Below are 12,761 nucleotides of genomic sequence, written 5' to 3' on the forward strand. Positions count from 1 at the left end.
TTTTCACAGAAACACACATTAAAGGACTGCAACTGTTTCTTTTCAGTAGAAAGCACTGTGAAGTTTTTGTGCATTTTATAAAAGTTTAGCTGCATGAAAATACCTTGTATTCTCTAAGAGAAAACCATTGATCATATTGTTCTCGCACACCTTAGAGAGGTTTTCTGCAGATTCGCAATTGAAGTCTAGAGAGAAAATGCTTATCTCGTAGAAAAAAGGCCCTTTATGTTTTCTGTGCTGCTGATAAAAACTGAAAGACAGGGTGGATGGTGGGGGCAACTATGTATTTTTAAGAGATCATTGTTAAATTTAGCAGTTCAGGATTGTTTTTCTTTAACAATCTCCAACCGTGTCATTAAAACGTCCTAGAGGAGACAAGTGATTAAAGTCCAAAGTCAAAGAAATTGACCTCTCCATTCTAAATAACCACTTAATCTGTATTGATTTTGAGTTACGCAGCTATTCCAGACCTCTGCCCGCTGCCCTTCGAACTGCAGCCTGTTTTTTATTCTCCCTTTGGCCACTGCAGGACTGCTTTCATTACAGCCTCTCCCACATATGCTCTACTGCCTGTGCATTTAAAGGCCATCTCCACACACCCCTCTGCTACATTTCATTCAACCTAACCTCCCTTCCATTTTCTTCGTAGACATCGCCACTTCCCTCCAATATCCTGTACGCCAGGACTACCTGTATCTCGAGTATGCAGAGATGAAAGTTGAGGCTCTGGGGGTGTATTTTGTCATTGAAGTGCCACATGCTACATCCTGAATACCAATTACTCGTCTTTGATGCTTGTTGCTGGACTCCAATAGCTCCTCTTTGGCAGCTTGCTGCTGCTCATCTTAAGTTTGGCGAGGCCCTAGGAGGACAGCGGTTTTCCTCAGAGGTTACGCCTATCTCGCAGTACGACCGTTTGTCAGCTTTCTTTTTTATGCAAACAGCCTCTAATCTTTATAGGAGCCTCCCCTTCACTTAGCGCTGTACTGAAACACAAAGTGACAAGTGCTCTGGGAGTTCTGTTACAATGCTCTGCCTATGATTGCAGGGCAACCTAAGGATTTCTCGTATAAATCTCCTTGCCAGCTCTTCTTTATGCAGCCCTGCACTAATGCAGGTCTGCTTTGCACAAAGAGCTACTTATTAAACATTGTGTTGGACCATCCTGAAGCAATAGTGTGTGCCACAATGGCTGAGACGTGAAATTGATTTTCATGCTTAGCAGAATGTATTGGTGACTGCACCCAAGCTGTTGTGTCCCCTCCATCTCCACCACACCTGCAGATCAGTAAGATGCATGATGGTAGCCGCCGGAGCTTTGGGTAATGTATAATCTTTGGAGGAGCAGAAAAGCACGACACAGTCTCATTTCTCAGTGCAATTATCATTCTTTCATTGTTACGCTGGTAAATGAGGTGAACAAAGGGGCAGCGGTGTGGCTGTCTTTGATGGTCCCACCCCAAGTCTTTACACGTAATTAAACAACCACATCAGCGCATTTCATCATCTGAGCCATTATTCCAGTCCAGCCTTTTCCCTTTCAAAATGTAACGGAGCCAACTCTTTGGATGGAACGAATCCTCAATCAGTGCTGCTCATCATGTTTTCCTCATCATCACAAACACAAATGCAGCTGACTGCATGGTGAGATTCACGACAAGCCTCAAAAGCCATGAAAAGAACCACAGCAGAACGACTCACACCAGCTGCAGTGCTGGAGAGGAGCAACACCACGCTCGAAGCTATCACGAGCTGTCTCAAGGTAAAACAACAAGACAGGCTGAGGACTGAGGAGAGGAAAGTTTCCAAACAAGCAGGGTAGTTTGGGGTAGAGGAGCCAAGAGGCGGGAGGAAGGCACTGCCAAGCGCCTTGAGTGATGCAGGCCTCCGCTGTGGCACGTCAGCAAGCTCCCAGGCCAGCTGTCCTAGTTGATGCTGAGCATCAGAGTACGGGCTTTCTGGAGGATCTACTGTAACAGCCCAGGCTTCGAAATTCCTCCACTGATTTACCACATTCCCAAATGAAGACGCATAGTTGTAACAGGTAATAAACTACACCTCCAAACAGTCAATCTCCCAGGAGCTGAGAACAAAAAAGCTTTGAAGGGTTTACTTAAACCACAGGAGATGCCAGGGTAATTCAACCACAAACACCTAAGTCAAAAATGAACTCAACACTACAAGCAACATTAAAGTCTCTATGTCTTGTTTTTTGTACGTGAAAGCAGGGAAGAAATATCATCACAGATTTTGTTCTAGTTGTCAGGGAGCTTTAGAAAGTAAACCAGGTGAAAGCATCAAAAATTAAAAGGCCAACAGTGTCAGACATGATGACATATGTCTGGTTTTGAAACACTGGATTTGATTTAAACGTTTCCAGCTGGCTGATGCCGTATGGGTCTAATTAAGCCTGAATGTATTCTCTGAAAAACAGATCTGAACTAGAACTTGAACTCCTATTAATCAGTGAGGTTTCTTCCTTGTCAGCCCTCTACAGCTTTAATTAAAAGTCCCCTGGAATAGCAGTTCACACATGTCACTTCCTATTTGAGGATTTAGGGATGTAACTAGGACACTCATTATACAGAATACCAGTTCTTAGATTGTTTTACTACATGGCAGACCTTTAGAGGCTCCACAGTCAGGTAGAAAACCTTATCTGCTATTGTTATTCATTGGCTCTGACAAACAAATCATACTGTATACTCTACTGTCTTTACACCTGTGCAGCATGTCTGATAAAAGGAACGATTAGGTCTTTTACATCCAGCTACCAAGAGTTCACAGACTTTGAACAAAAGTTTTAAATATTGAGCTCCGTCGATGCAATCTTGTTATGCTTTATGTGAAAAAAAAGATGGATCTGATTTTGCATTTTGTGGTTGTGAGCAATTCTACCCAGGGGTAACTCAAATGAAGAGTCTCTCTGCCAACAGGCTGCAGCTGTGAAACATATGAATTGTTTTTCTCCCGCTGATGAGTAATGAGTGAGCGGAAGATAAAAGACTGTCATATTGCTTTTTCGTCATCACAGGGAGACCGCTGTTTTGTTAATTCGTTTTCAGCTTTGGACGGCTTTCGTGGCCACGCCACAAGCTAAAACATGTATAGATCCCACAGTGGAAGGTTGATTGCCGCTCTTTTCAACTCCTGCATTGTGAGTGTGTGCTTTCCTCGCTGCGACTAAAATCCTTTCGCCTCAGATTGTAGTTCATTTATAACTTAATTGCTCGGCTAGTCCCTGAAGTCAGTGGACATATTGCTTCTTCCTTCTGAAATGTCTCTCAGACTGCTCTGCTTGACCTACGGGGCTCTTCTTCATCAGGTCCAATTTGCCATCTACAACTGCCTCGCTAATTATAGCTCCCGAACTGACCCGTCTGAGTTTGAGTCTTATGTGGGGGCTTTGATTAGCCTCCTGTTTTTATCACCTCTGAGTCTTCCGTGTTGTTATCACGCTTTCTGCTGACAGCCCCATTGCCTCAAGGTAGCGCACTGCAGTGCAGCTGCATAAATTTGACATTCATGTCTTCAGAGTTCAAGAACTGCTTCCCTGTCAACATGCCTTATTTGGAGCAATTTTGTACAGGTCAAGAGTCCTGGGCTGAAAATAAAAAAAACGGAAAAGCTGCAAGAAGGAGCTTATCAAGGACATTAGGTGGAGTAGTTTCATCCGAAAGAAAGGGAGCAATTTCTTGGTTTCTGCAAACACAGCTTACCCTAAAAAACTCTTTCGTCGAGCCTGAGTCCAGAGTGCCGTAGGCTATCTCTGTCTGCTTGGCCAGATCTTCAGCACTTTCTATAGGTGAGACCATTCTTTCCACTGTCAAGAAGGCAGCCAGGTTGGCAGTGTAGGAGGAGATGATGATGAGGGTGAAGAACCACCACACGCCACCAACGATCCGACCTGACAGGGACCTGAGAGAGGACAAGGATGATGACAAGGAAAGATGAAGTGTAATTAGAGCAACATGTGGCACAAATCAAGCTGCTTAGATCTAGCAGTTGTGCCTAATGTATATGTGGCTGAATTAGTCATGAGAAGTTCCCGGTAAAACGTTAAAACAAGCGAGAACTGGTAATCGAAAACAGCACAGTTCCAAGGAAAGTAGAACAAGCTGATTACATGTTTTTAATTGACTGAAACATTGTACCAAAGCTGAACTTTATTTATGTAAAGGTTTGTTGCTGTTGATCAGAACTTCAATGCAAAACCAAGCAAATTTAGTTACAGTATATGTAGCGTTAAATTGCTGCACAAAGTAAAATGGATAAAAATGATAAAAGCAAACACAAAAATCCAGATGATTTTTTTGAGTTTATAAAAATATAAGCACAGAACAAAAGATCATTGCAGGGATTTTATATAATAGGTTTGAGAATAGTAAAATAAATCACAATTTCACACTGGAATGTTGCTGCATTTAGAGATAGACAAGAGGAAAAACCTTGAGAGAAAGATTAAAACTTTTTTGGAATGAAACAATATTTCAAAACTTTATCAATATTGCAATATCATTATGTGCAATATCTATATAAGGACTTCCTTGGACTGAAGTAAATATATACTAGGTGCCATGTATTTATAGTTTGCATCCATTGCAATGTAAATTACGTTTTTATTCTATTCTGCCTCTCTATATAATGGAATGTACTTGAGTCAACCTACCTGGGAGAGATGTCACAGCCCTGCTGCATGAAGGCGCCCAACGAGAACCAGAGAGAGTTGAAGATGCCAAAGTCATTGGGAGGATCAGGTGGAGTCTGGGGGTCTTTGGTCTCATCCTGTTCCTCCAGGTTCCACTCATAAGGACTGAACCGACTGACCAGGAACAGGACCACGCTCACCCCAATATAGGCAAACACTATACACATCCAGATTTCATAGGCCAGCGGATCCAGGAAGGAGAAAACACCAGGCTTGGACTTTTGCGGCTTCTTTATCATAATGGAGATGCCCAAGCTCATAAAAGGTTTGGAAAAGTCTATCACCTCCTCTCGAACCAGTGTAATGGTGAGAGGTGCAACGGCTATATCTGCTCTCTGGAAACAGGGGACATGCACAGCAAACGTTAGTCATGACCTGCATTCAGAAAATGGGCCATTGCATGTGTGAATGACTGCAGCTGCTTTCATTTCACATTTACAAAAAAAAAAACAAAACTGCCACAAACTGCAACGTTTGAAGGAAAGCTGAAAAAAGATGAGTCATGCAGTTGCTAAAACTTTAGGTAATAGGCCCTAGGACATTGAAGTAAATTTCACACTGAAAGGTTGCAGCATTTAGAGGTGAAAAAGAGAAAAAGCTCAAAGATCCCTGGAACATCTTCAAGGAAGAAAATTGGAAACTTTTAGGGTTGCACAATTTGTTGAAAATTTATTGCTATTGTAGAATAAAAATATGTGCAATATCAGTATCACAAAATACTTTGTGGACCGGCATAAATATTAAACCTCCCCTAGTTTAGATGATAGTGGCCAAATTGCTAAAACTCAGTGTTGGAACATCATAATGAAAGAACAGAAAAGGAGGCAGGACAAAAATGTGCATTTATGACACCTCAAATCATCGTCCTAATATTCAAATATCGCATCACAATTATGCTTTTGCAATATTGTGCAGCCCTAAAAACTATCCATCAAGATTATGAATCATGTTTGACAAAATGTCACAGAGAGAGGAAGAGAACATCATAAAAAAATTCAGAACAAAAGCATATTTTCTGCGCATTTGTTTAATTAAAAGTGTTGGTTCTAATTTGCAGGATGTAAAGACGCTGCTGTACGTAAAAATCTGTAAGCCCCGTCTGTGTACACTTTATCACACGCCAGTCAGTACGTGTCCAAAAACACAGCTTATTCTGGCATTGTTTTTTTTTTCTCTTTTTTTCCAAGCTGTTTCTCTTTATCTCCCTCCTTTGCTCTGCTACTTCAATCACATTTTCCTATCAAAACACATCCACGGAGGTGGTGCTGCCGTTTTAGAAATCACAATGGGTTTTCTCTGTAAAAGCAGAAGAAAATAATTAATCACGTTAGACAATGTTGCCGCAGACTGCGTGCATGCGATTAATTAAATAATGCTCCTCTTCAAAGGAGCAACTAGGCAAAAGACAATGCCCTGTATTGTTGAGTCGCGCCGTGTTGTCTCTTCATGTCGAAACTGAGAAAACGCTGAACTGAAGAAGCACAAAGGCAGCAAATGTGTATGTGTATGTTTTTTTTTTTTTTTTGCGAGGTCAGAGCAAGAGCGACACAAATAGAGCCGATAAACACGACTGTTTTCTTTTCCCTGTCAACACAACAACACTGCGAAGGGCTATAACCGTTTAATCCTCGCGCAGCACTCAATCAATGGTGAGCGAAACAAAACAATAAAGAGCAGCCTCGGGCCTAACCTTTAAAAAGACAAATAAAATCAAATTAATTTACTGGTCAAAAGGTCAAAATGTACAAAACTATTAGTGCTGGTCGACCTGCTGTAAAATCACATTCTTGGAAAGACTTGACAGTGATGTGATTGGGATGTTATTTTATTTCATTTTTTTTTTTTTTTTTACTCCTTTCATACAGGGAGGGGACTTTTCCCATTTGACAGATAATTTGGTGGCGATAGCGCATCAAACCGAGCAATCTCTCAGGCTGATAGTCAGGATATTGAACAAGTGAGGAAGCCTGAGCCTCATGCATTTTGTATTTGGCTCCTGCCCAACTATTAAGGCCTCAGAGAAAGGCGACTGGGCCGAAAAGGTTGAGGAGGAGGAGCAGAGCTCACGGGGGTGGGGGATCATTTTGGAAATTCTTGAGGTATTGCGAGAGGTAGAGAGCTCTGTCAGATGTAAATGACGGCGTGACCCCCGTCGCTAATGTGAGAGGTTCAACCTTCGTGGAGCGCAGCACATATGGAGCTTATTGTTTCAAATCGCAAACCATCATTTAGCTGTTGACTCTGAAGCAGATTACTCAGCTGTGAATGTGGCATATTCATCAAACGCCTGAAACATTGAACATAATTACACAGTCACTTCAAAGACATACAATCTTTCATTCATCAAAGTGATTAGAGTGTGTTAGCCATATGGAGTCATTGTTTTCATGTACCTACCTCTGTTTCAACTGTAAAGGGAGAGAGTTTTCTAGGCTCAGCAAGAAGGATTAATTGCAATGAACAGCACTGAGAAATGATTTCATTTTCTCCGTCTCAAAATGATCACCAACTCCTCGGTGCTTGAGGCTGCGTTCGGCAAATCCACTCACAGCCGAGCTTCGCGAGACAGCGTCGGACTTTGAACCGGGCAAGAGCTGATGAGCTCACAATGGGTTGGTGATCAGCTTAAGGCGGAAAAATGAGATCTCCTCTCATGTTGAAGTTCCTTGCAAACTGTCATGTAATCAGCGAAATCGAGACTCCCAGTACTCACCCCATAGACCAGTTCACCCACCATCCCGTTCCACGTCTTGGTCTCAGGGTCTCGGGCTCCGTACTTGCCATCCATTACTATTGACAGTTTGTACTTAATTCCAACATGTTTGGCAATCTCAGATGCTAAATCGACGCAGTAGCCTTCATATCTGTCATTCCCCTCCAGATGCATATAATTTTTCTTGTACATCACATACGGAGCTTCCTGTTGATTTAAACACACGCTGGTTTATTCACTCCACTGCTCTCACGCGCATACAGTGATACAGAAATATGCAAACATGCATTCATATATGTTCATGCACACACTCCCCCCACACACACCATACACAAACACACAAGAATTTTTGGGCTTCAGAGAACACTATTCCTCAGTACTTCTTTTCCTTTAATGCCTTATCTCGAACTACAGCACCTGTCTAATCTTTACTTTCACTTTAACCTAAAGCTGCCCTTAGAAAACTTTGACTTTTAATTAGAGTATTAAATAAAGAGACCATATTAAAGGCAGTGGTGTCTCTGAGATCTGCACAAGGTGTCCCCAAGTGTCAGAAACTGTGAGACACCGAGTTATCTCAGGCAACGTCAAAGATTGTTTGCCTTATGAGTAAGGGACAAAGTCAGCATAAGAAGTTAGGAGGGACGGAGGTGATGTGTAATACTGTGCAAAAGTTCTGAGTCATCCCTACTTTTTTATATTTTGCTTCCAAGGAGCCAGACTTTGCTGCAGTCCTTCAAAGTGGTCTTGATCAATATTTCCCCAGGCTTTTTGAAGGACTTTCAAAGTTTTTTTTTCTTTCTTTCTTTCATTTTTTTTGGGACTTTTGCTGCTGAATTATACTTATTTTCTGTCCCTGAACATTTTCAAGGGAATGATTTTTTTGTTAGTTCAGCAGCTTAAATCTTCCCTACAAATCAGTCACATAAAAAGACTCCTAGCCTCGAGGGTCGACAGACAACTGACAACTTAGCAAAGAACCAATTTTAAATCTTCAGGCATTTTATTACTATGAGCTAGTAACTTTGATAGTAAGCAGCCTGTCAGAAAGACCTAATGTTTTAATTTCTTTAGCTAAATCTGTAAAAAAAAACACACCAAATAATACAGTCTGGCAGACATAAAATATTACTTTATGACCAACAAATGTGATTTTTGAATAGCTAGGCTAACTTCTGCACAGTACTGTACACCATATAACTCAAACCAAAGACATATAGTTTTATTTATTGTCTTGGTATATTTTAGATATTCAATACATGTTTTTGATTGTTTACAAAAATTTAGCTTTGCTTTGTTGCCCTAATTTTGTTTTCAATGGGACACTTACACAAGTCGAGCATGAATCCCAAACAAAAGCTAAATCAGATGTCAGTGTGATATACTGATGTCTCTTGTTTTTGGTGTTGAAGCCAAATACTCTTTGTTAAGGTCAAAAAAATGAAACAATCATGTGTTGGCCTAAAAACATTGTTTCAGACCCTGCTTATCAAAAAATGTCTCAATATACTGCAAACTCTGAACCGAAAGTCTTGTTTTTCCCTTTAGAATTCAAAGATTTGATATATGAGAAATGACTTTTTGTCCCCATATAGTAGTCCTCATAATATCACCATAGATAAGAAACACACACACACACACACACACACACACACAGTCAATTCATTATTAGCTGCTATACCCACATCCATGCAGTCATGCATAACCAGATGATGCCCTGCGAATGCACAAATATGCAGTGATAACAGCAGCCTGATCATATGGTCACACTGCTCTCATCAAAGATGTGACAGCCAGCAGACACCGAGCCTTCATGTACCGAACCCATTCTGAGGCAGAGGGTGCAACTTCTGTGGCATAATCAACAAGGTTTAGTACGACAGGAGGGAAAAAAAAAATCTGACATTTCTCCCGGAGAAGGCCACAGTGCGCTTTAAGAGTGCTGGGTGTTGCTGTTAGGCAAGGTGTGGGTCAGCTTAGAGGTGGAGGGGGCGGGGGTTACGAATGGGGATGAATTTCACAAGTAAATGCCAGAGACAGGAGCGGGATCAGAGAGTGCCCTTTGGTATCTCAACATATTCAAGCACACTGCATCACCAATGTGCAGTTTAAGGCTGTTTCATTCCCATATAAAAATAAATAAATGAATAAATGAATAAAGAGCTATTAAAAATTTAGTCAAATAAAAGGTAGGTGTTATTTGCTACCCAGAACAATGCAAAAAATAAAATAAAAAATACTCCATAACATAAATGATTGCAGCAATAGAGCAGGAGTGTGCTGATTGTTTTTATAGTTATTTTTTTCTCCTTTTTTTTTTCTTTTTTTTTAAATACACTGGAGCAGCTCATCCTTTTCTCTTCCTGAGCAGCTCATCGTTATCAAACAGCGGGGCTGCTCAGGAGAGCAAGCGTCGCCATTACAGCCACATACAATTAGAGTGCAGGGAGGAGAGCAATGGTTTGTTTGTTCTGTGCTGAATGTATCCACCTCGCCTTGGATCCGCTGAGCATTTCCTTCCAGCGAGCGCATGTTTACTCGCAGGCTGTTAAACTTTTCCAAATGCTTGTTGAGTGATGCCCTCTTGTATCACAAGTGAAATCTACATTTCAGAGATACTTATTGCTTTTCTTTTATCTTTTCAAAATGTTTGTTTACGGAGAATGTGGTACTGCATTCTGATATTATTGCGCATTACACAGGCAGTAAACACATTTTCAATGGGAAGCCTGAAACATTTAGTTGAGTAAATACAGTTAAAATAAAATAAATTTAAAATATGATGCCTTTTCCACCCCCCTCCTAATGTAATCTGGGGAAAACGGCTGAGAAAATGCTTCCCTTGTGAAGCTCTGGAGGGTGCTTATATATACTTCAACACAGAACACATGGAGGAGCAATACAAAATAGATTGGAGAAGCGATAAAAAAGGGGAAAGGCACAACCAAGTTTTATCCCTCTCCAACAGAGTTTATTTTGCTTTGCCCGGCTTGTGGTACCACTGCAGCATCATTCTCCGGTCGTTCTGCAGCCAGTCTGTCCCAAGTGTCGTCGGACATTTACTTGATGAGGACAGACACGTCTACTTACGCATGTGTTTGAATGCTTTTTGTAACTGATGGAGTCAACCATTATCACTTACACCATTTATTGTGATGTCACTGCTACGACAGGCCACTAAAATATGGAAAATCAAAATGCTTTGACACCCACACGGATACAGTTGGAACACTCCTTCACCCCGCCCCACTATGGAGGGGGTTTGGACTGTTTCAACGTGTAGTGAGTGGATGGAAAGCAACACAAAAAAGATGTGGTTCTACCCGCCCAGGACAGAATGTATCACTCATTGGAATCAACACCATGACCTCGAGTGGCAGAAAACAAGGGGGGACACATTTAAAACTGCACGGAAAGTGTACCATAATAGTAGTGACCACAATGGTTCGGTTTTCCACTGAGGAGTCGTTGGAGACCTGCGGATCCAGAATATTTACAAACCGCGAGTACTCGTTCCAGTACCCGATCTGCGAAGAGAAAACAGTGGGTCGGTGAGGCATTCCAACACGCTGACGAGATAAAAAGTGAGCATGCAGGACGGACAAAATATTATTGGGAACTGCAGTGATGCAGACTCATTAAAATAACACCACAATTCCCAGAGGCATGCTGCCTCGATCCTAAAGTTCAACTAAAATAGCAGCGAGTGAGCAGACTGCTAATGTGGTCTGGACAAACAAGTTATTCAAGCATTAAGCAGATATGTTGTTTAAAAATGTTCTTTTGTGTTTTTCTACAGGAGTAGTTCATGTGCAGTATTTACAGTAGGACCATACTGCAGACAGCCTCAAACTCTCCTACATTCAGCTTGATATTCAGGTGTGATCTGCACACCTCTATTAACCAGAGGAAATACAGTCTGAATGCTAAACCATGAACGATTTTGTTGAAATTTGCTATAAAAGCTGAAACTGAGATGTTAAAGCTAAAGTAGTGTAGTAAGTAGTAAAATGCTAGGTAAAAGAGAAAATTATTAAAAGACTAACTAAAAGTACCAAAGACTTGCTAAAAGCTAAAAGTAGAAAACAGTTAAATACAAGCAAAAACGAGCAGAACAGCAACTAAATGTAACACAAGGCTAGCTAAAAGTAGCAGAATAGCAGCTAACAGCTAAAATTAATATAAGAAAAAATAGAGCAAGTATGCTTTCAAAGAGAGCAATATTTTGTAGGAATTAAAGGTATCTCAATGTATTTCTATGAAGAAAATGTCTGTAGTTTAATAGTTTGAAAAGTATAAAAACAAAAGCCATAGTGCCAATCTCTTGAATTAGCTGAATATTTTTGATAAATGATGGCTAAAATAGCACAACGTATTCAGAAGTAGTTACCCTGCAGAAACCATATAGAAATATATAATAAAAAACAGGAAACAATAGTGTGAAACAAAGGATAACATTTTAGTTTCTCCTGCACCGTCCTGCCTGTCGCAGTTCGTCTGTATTCTGCCGTGCAGATGCTTAAGTCAAATCACTGTCAAGTGTTTGTTTGCACATCTGAAGTAATGGCTGCTCTGGCTCCTGATGAAACGTGTTGCATCTGTAGTTGCTGGCTCACAGTTTCCCTTTCACATCTGTTCTGCATGTCTTTTTTTTTGCCTCTGATCTTTTACTGATTGTGACAAACAGGTGAACAAAAGTGCCTTAACTTTAAGCTCCAAGAGGAGGTGCTAGAAAACTGCAAACTTCTTCTTCAGCTCCAAGCTGTGGCTAAAGCTGTGAGTGTAGTGGGAAGGTTCCTTTATTATTGCATGAGAGGTGGGTGATAAGGTGTGTGTGTGTGTGTGTGTGTGTGTGTGTGTTCATTGTCTGTCAGCCAAATATCTTATGAACCACTGGACAAATTTAATTAAAACTTTCAGAAAGTAATCATTGCTTGTAAATATACAACTGATAAACCTTTGGACTCAACTCACTTCTAGATGTTTGCCACATTAGCACACACAAAAGTGGCGATAACTCAGTCATACAGATGTTAAAAGCTAAAATTTGATGTAGTAGTATCTGAGAATGTATCACAACGCATACTCCAAGCACTAATTCATTTGAGATCGTGCATGATGTTATTTTCAAGGTTTGTAGCTCTGTCATTTCTCAGCATAAGATGACTTTAGTCTAAAACGTAAACATGGCGGGGGATATGCTTTCCTCCAAGGAACGCTAGGCCTTTAATTTATTTATATTGTTCCAAGCTCTTGTCTGACAGTGATATCTGAGAGGTGCTGCTTGTGGGACAGGACTGCTGCAGCCTGTGTCATGGAGTGTTGCTCCACTGACACCCC

The 12,761-nt window shown here is 40.9% G+C and overlaps 1 protein-coding gene across 5 annotated transcripts in view; it reads right to left on the reverse strand.

Moving 5' to 3' along the window:
* Positions 1 to 12,761, reverse strand: part of gria3b (glutamate receptor, ionotropic, AMPA 3b) — a 108,203-nt gene that overhangs the window by 14,669 nt on the left and 80,773 nt on the right. For all 5 annotated transcript variants that reach the window (XR_003039575.2, XM_017426639.3, XM_017426640.3 and 2 more), the window contains exons 9-12: positions 10,844 to 10,948; positions 7,422 to 7,628; positions 4,670 to 5,043; positions 3,720 to 3,918 (exon numbers count right to left, since the gene is read on the reverse strand). Coding sequence is in view for 4 of the 5 variants with exons in the window: in XM_017426639.3 (XP_017282128.1) it covers positions 3,720 to 3,918; positions 4,670 to 5,043; positions 7,422 to 7,628; positions 10,844 to 10,948 (885 nt within the window). In the remaining variant the exon portion in view is untranslated. The remainder of the gene's footprint in view (positions 1 to 3,719; positions 3,919 to 4,669; positions 5,044 to 7,421; positions 7,629 to 10,843; positions 10,949 to 12,761) is intronic.

Source organism: Kryptolebias marmoratus, linkage group LG9 (assembly GCF_001649575.2).
Source record: "Kryptolebias marmoratus isolate JLee-2015 linkage group LG9, ASM164957v2, whole genome shotgun sequence".
In the NCBI taxonomy this organism is placed as follows: Eukaryota; Metazoa; Chordata; class Actinopteri; order Cyprinodontiformes; family Rivulidae; genus Kryptolebias; species Kryptolebias marmoratus.